General features: G+C 38.3%; 1 protein-coding gene across 1 annotated transcript; it reads right to left on the reverse strand.

Moving 5' to 3' along the window:
• Positions 1-1,451: 1,451 nt before the first annotated feature.
• Positions 1,452-6,000, reverse strand: rdh20 (retinol dehydrogenase 20). Its single transcript, XM_078247469.1, is given in 6 exon segments — positions 1,452-1,574; positions 3,543-3,674; positions 4,101-4,246; positions 4,523-4,621; positions 5,549-5,952; positions 5,955-6,000. Coding segments are annotated over 6 exon segments (942 nt in total). The 3' UTR covers positions 1,452-1,459.

A 6,000-nucleotide genomic window follows, 5' to 3' on the forward strand; every position in this document is an offset into this window, starting at 1 on the left:
CAGAACTACTTGTGTATCTGTTTACAGTGCTACCAACAATTTCTTTTCAATAAAGAATTCAGTCAATATAGAAAAAAGTCAATTATAGCTACTTAAAAAAAAGTAATCACTGGATTACATGCATGCATGCATCCTTTCCTATGAGTCCCTTGTGCTTAGGTAGGCTGTTTGAATCCAGCCCTAGAATGGCGTACTCCAACAATGAAACTGGAATGTAAATTAATTTCATGGCTGTTGATAAATGAGTGCTGACTATAAATAGTATTAAAATGCGGTTTGATTTTATGAAATATAATTTGAAATATCAAATATTGCTCAGCTCTAGGGTCCAATGCAAGCGTCTGTGTTGTTTACATTTGATCAATTCTGATGGGGATTCTGCTTATCAAATCCTAATTCAGATTCCTCTGAAATTTGAGGGGAAAAAAATGAAAACAAAAACCACATACATTTCAGAATGTATCTGCTAAAATCAAGCAACATGTACATCTTTATTTTTATGCAAAAGTTTGCCGTTTTCCCTATTTATTTGAGTGGCCAAACATGAGCTCATTCTGGGACGTTTTGACTTAAGACATTCTAAACTACATTCTTGCTTTATGCTGTAGGAAAGACTTGATCATTAGTCTCATCCTTAGTCTATTCATCACTGCTGTCTTTTCAGATTAGCCACACTTGTTAAAACTATATGTGCGCATCAATTGACACATGCATAATACACAAGATAGAGGGCGAAAGTGCAGTAGCTCCAAAATTGGCCACTGAAAAGGAATTGGTGAGAAAAGTGAAAAATATAAAAAAAAAACAAAGCACGTTTCTGAAAGAATTCATGGTAATTATACTTTTTCAATCCCGTTTTAACTCAAAACCGGATGGTAATATTTACTGCTAGCATCATTTCATTATGCCTTATCAGCCTCTTTTTGCTACATGTCTTGTGAAGTTTACAGGAACACAAGCACGCAAGAGTGTGTTTAGAGTAGTGGTTTGCAATTATTTTATTTTAGATTAACATAATACAGCACAATAGTCTGGTAAATTATTAATTTACAGATATTAAAGACACTCCTATTCCCCTTTTGGCCAGTCCAGCATTTAGTCACTGTATTTTATTATGGCATTGGTGAAAACAGTTTGAAGGGACTTTTAACTTCATCTGAACATTATTTAAATGTTTTTGGAGTGCTGATGACCACTTGGCTGAGTCGTCATCTATTTCACACTTCTGAATGATCAGTCTAAAGATCTAAAGCCCCCTCCGACTGGCCTTTGCATGACTTCAGATCATCTGTATGTTATTGAATCCTGTCTGTATAGCTGGGCAGTTTGGCCCACTGCTGTCCAAACAAGCAGGAGGATTTTTTTAAATTTTTTTTAAAAAAATTTTTTGCAAAGAAAATTTGATATAAATGTTAAGGTTTTGACTCCCAAAAGTTGTCTTAACTGTACGTAGGTATGGTTATGCAACCGTAACGGGGGTATTAGACATTTGTTTCTTCCTGGTGTCAATGAAGGGGTACATGTCGGACCCCATGAAACGATACGTAACCACATTGGATTCCCATGGCAACAATCTGAAAAGGAACATAAATGGTATATCAGTTGCTACGCAATGGTAGTGCACAAAAAAACAGTGTAGTCTCCAGGGCCGGATTGGGGATGGATGGGACTCATTTTCAGCCCTGGAGTTTCATGCCTTAGACCGGCCCACTTTAGTTAACGACTGACTATATTAAAATAATGTAATTAAAACCTCAGAATATAAGTCTGCAATAGGCGCACTGTTCTCTACAGCCTTGTAATTCAGTATATTTTTGAAAAACATAATTTACAATTCAGTGCAAAAACAGTAGCCTAAGTATTACTTCACAGTGAAGATTTATTAGAACAGTAAATAACACGACAGTATCAGAATCTATTTTCTTTAAGAATTAGTATTCATAAATATCCAAACATTGAAATGAAGAAAAAAATCTAACAAAAACAAATATATAAAACAAAATAAAAAATAAAAGATTAAAATAAAATGAAAATTTCCAAATGGCTAAATATGCAGACTTAATTCATATTACTTTTATCCTATTCCCTTTCAATCGTGGGCTTTGTATATTCACTATCGTTTGATTAAAAACATAAAGGGTCACTAGTAACACTTGGGCATAGAAAGTTGTTATATTGTAACTAATGTGATCACTGCAAAAAAAAAAAAAAAAGCTTTTCTTACTTAGTATTTTTGTCTCGTTTCCAGTCCAAATATCTAAAAAAGCATCTTACATCAAGATGCATTTACTAAACAAGTATGAAAAAACACCTCAAAATGAAGTGATTTTTTTGCTTAAAACAAGCTACATTATCTGCCAATGGGGTAAGCACCTGTTTTAGATTTAGCTTGTTTTAAGCAACAACAAAAAAACAAAAATCACTTAATTTTTATTTATTTAGAGAAAACAAGACAATTTCTTATGCCATTTCACTTGTCTAGTAAATGTATCTTGAATTAAAAATATTTAAATATTTAAACTGGAAACAAGTAAGCTACTAAGTAAGAAAAGCATTTTTTTTCAGTGATAATATTTGCTTATTCACACAATATGGTACAACAGCAGCTTAGTCTTTCACAGTGAGAGCATTAGTCTCCTCACAACTGGGTCCTGGCTCTGTTTCTGACACTAAATGAATTTTTTTACATTTATTTCTCACCACAAATATCCCCTTTTTACAAAGCTTTCAAATCAAGTCAGTTTCATTAATGTATTGCTGAATCATCAGGTATCATTAATTATCTCAGGGCATTTTGCATTGAGCAAGGCTCTTTATTACTATTAGTTCTTCTGAATGACAATCCTACCTGCCCATTCTGGTGTGTTGGGCTCATGAGTGGAGCTTGGTAACGTTACTGGGCCTTGCTCTTCACTGTTAGCAGCAAACCGGACTAGAGGCGGCGGCTGCTGCTGCTGAAGAGCTACAAGAAAATGTTTGATACATGAACGGTATTTTGCACGGTCGCTAGCATCTTGCACTGCTCCTAACTACCTTAACGTTAGCTTATTTACCGGCCTCGGCGTCTTCATTTGTTTTTTTGGCCGCGTCAGTTTCCAAAGCTTTCTTTTTTTTTATTCTGGCCTTTTCAGCGCCGCCTTTGCGCTTCCTGTTATCCATTTTTATCTGACTTTCTTTATTTTGAGCAATTTGCAAGGTGCCGTGTCGGGGGGGGGGCTAGGGAGTCAAAAGATAATTACGTCATCATTAACCTGCAGGCTGCACTCTGCGAGAAAATAAATTATATAAAAAAGAGTGGGACTGCGGTAAAATAATAAATAAAAAGAGTGGGACTGCGGTAAAATAATAAATAAAAAAGTACGGCTGCTGTGAGTGCAGGCAGCCTAGGGACAGCATCCATATTTCAACCCAGTGCCATGACAACAACGGCCCTCGCGGCCAAAAAAACAGACCGGCCCACCGGAAATTTTCCCGGTGCTCCGGATTAGCCAATCCGGGCCTGGTAGTCTCTGGTTAATATGAAGGTGTAGCTTTGTATTTACACTCTGCAAAGAAAAGGCAGGTATGTGAGGCGAGGGATGCACACTAATGGTTGGTCTATCAGGATGCCATTCATGGCCTGCTCAACACAGTACTGGGGCTCCAGAGGGGGTAGGAGCAGTTCCACTTCCTCCCTATTAGTGGCACGAAAGGATAAACAGGCTGTCACTTATGAGTTGCTGCAGCGTTTTGACAGCAAACTCATACATAAGCAGCCAGAATGCCCAGCAAACATACCCATATTCCTGATCTGCATTTTTGTTGTACAGTAGTAGAAAGGGATTTAGTTTAGCATATGAACAGAATCGTTCAGAACAATTACTGCAATAAACCCTTTATGAGAAAATACATTATACAACTAAACCTAGAAAAACGGAGACAAGCCAGGAAGTCTTTAATACTGGAGTTGAAAAGCACCTTTTTTTTAAGCAAAGAACAGAATGATGGATATTTGGTGTGTCTCTTTGTTGGTTGGGTCTAAATCACTCCATCCAGATTCTAGTAAATCCAGTGGATGTGATTGAATTAAGCAGTACTATGTGATAATTCTGTTGACATACCGTATCTTGCAGCCTTCAAACATGCCTGTGTCCACGATATAGGGGCACACAAGAGTAGTCTTCACTCCTTCAAACTCCTCAGTCAGCAGCTCATGGGCCAGAGACTCGTGGAAGCCGACTGCAGCAAACTTACTGGCACAGTAACCCTGTCTCAAACAAAAAATCAAAACTTGTTCACAGTTTCTTTACAATTATTGAATATTTACACAATTATTTGTGACTTTCCAGAACTACAAAAGAATGCTATTTTGTGATATGTATTTGATTCAAATACAAAAATATATATAAAAAAAGAAAAGATACAAAATAGCATTCTGTATTTGAACATGTCACTTAGTTTGCTAACAGAGAAGTGTGTGAAAGACTGCAGTAAAGCTGCCGTATCTTAGTGTTACGGGGATGTTTCTCCCTCTCTGGTTCACCTCGACACAAGCTGTGCTGAAGAGACCAAGGATGCTGGCGATGGTGATAATGTGTCCATGATTCTGGGCCTTCATCTGAGGGAGGAAGGCCTTCACTGTCTGAGGTACACACATACGCACACACACATACATTGTTAGATTGCAGAAAGTTATTATGAGACAACAACCCATGCAGGGTTCATACGACTTATAGTGACTTAAATGTTACTCATTGAGGAGGAAGCTTATGTTGCTCGAGCAGCTTCATATCAAGAGGATTTATGTGGGAATCCTACTGTGTAGTCCATAGTGTAATGAGGATAAAGCTGTTAACGCAATACATTTTACACGTCATGTGTCACACTTCACAATAACCTGCTCTGTATAACATCTGATGCTAACAAGATGTGTACATTGTGGAATTCAAAAGCTTAATTTCCAGCTCTCTAACTTTCAGCCAATGCTAAATCATGATCTGTGTTTGATTTAGAAAGTGTGCCACCTACAAAACAGGGCAGATTTAATTTTGAGACATTAAATAATGCTTACTAATGAAGGTGGCCCACCATCAATGCAATCAATGTGTGTGCAGCTTTACATTTGATTAAATACCATTGCTGACGTGTTTCTGCCAAAGCATGAGTATTGTTTATTCGCTTATATAGGCCTACAAGACAAGCAAGACAATGATTGAATTCCACCCACAAGTGTTGTTCATTGTGTTGATTGTATAATGTATATGTGATTTGCTGCTAAACACTACTCATGCACTATGGATGGCTTCAGAATGATAGTTTAATAAAACATGAAGCTGCACAGACAAACAAACCCTGTTTAATAGTGTGCCACCTTTTTAACAGATTAATAAGAGTTTTTATCCTAAGTACCTGTACTGAGTTAACATAACAAAATGTACTGCTATTAATAAGTCAAGGGCAGCTGTACTTCCTGTCTAGTCTTAAGGATGTTTCACCACTCATATTCAACACTTAGGTGTGATTGGTGAAATGTCTTTAACACATTTCATATTGACTTAAGAGTTCTCACCCAGAAGAGGGCATGGCAGTTGACTTTCATGGTCCTCTCTATCAGTTCATCGGGACAGTCTAACATGCGCTCCCCAGCCACCACTCCAGCGTTGTTCACCAGCATTGTAACGTCCCGGCCCAGGTCCTTTCGCACAAGCTCTGCATTGCGATACACATCCTCCTTGTTGGTCACATCCACCGTTTAGGTGTGCGCCTTACCCCCCATCTCACGCACCAGCTTGGCTGTCTGCTCGTTGAAAGTGCCATTGATGTCCCACAGCACCACCTCTGCCCCATGCTTGGTGAACTCCTGAGCAAAGAGACGAACCAGGCCGCCACCTGATCCGGTGATCAGCACCAGCTCGCCATCAATTGGCTTGGTGCGCGGGTGCAGGACAACCCGTACAGAGTTGCGCAGGATGAATAAATCACATCCAGCCGCATCATCTGGAGGTCCATTAGAAAAATCAT

The sequence above is a fragment of the Sander vitreus genome, chromosome 4 (genome assembly GCF_031162955.1).
Source record: "Sander vitreus isolate 19-12246 chromosome 4, sanVit1, whole genome shotgun sequence".
NCBI classification, from domain to species: Eukaryota; Metazoa; Chordata; class Actinopteri; order Perciformes; family Percidae; genus Sander; species Sander vitreus.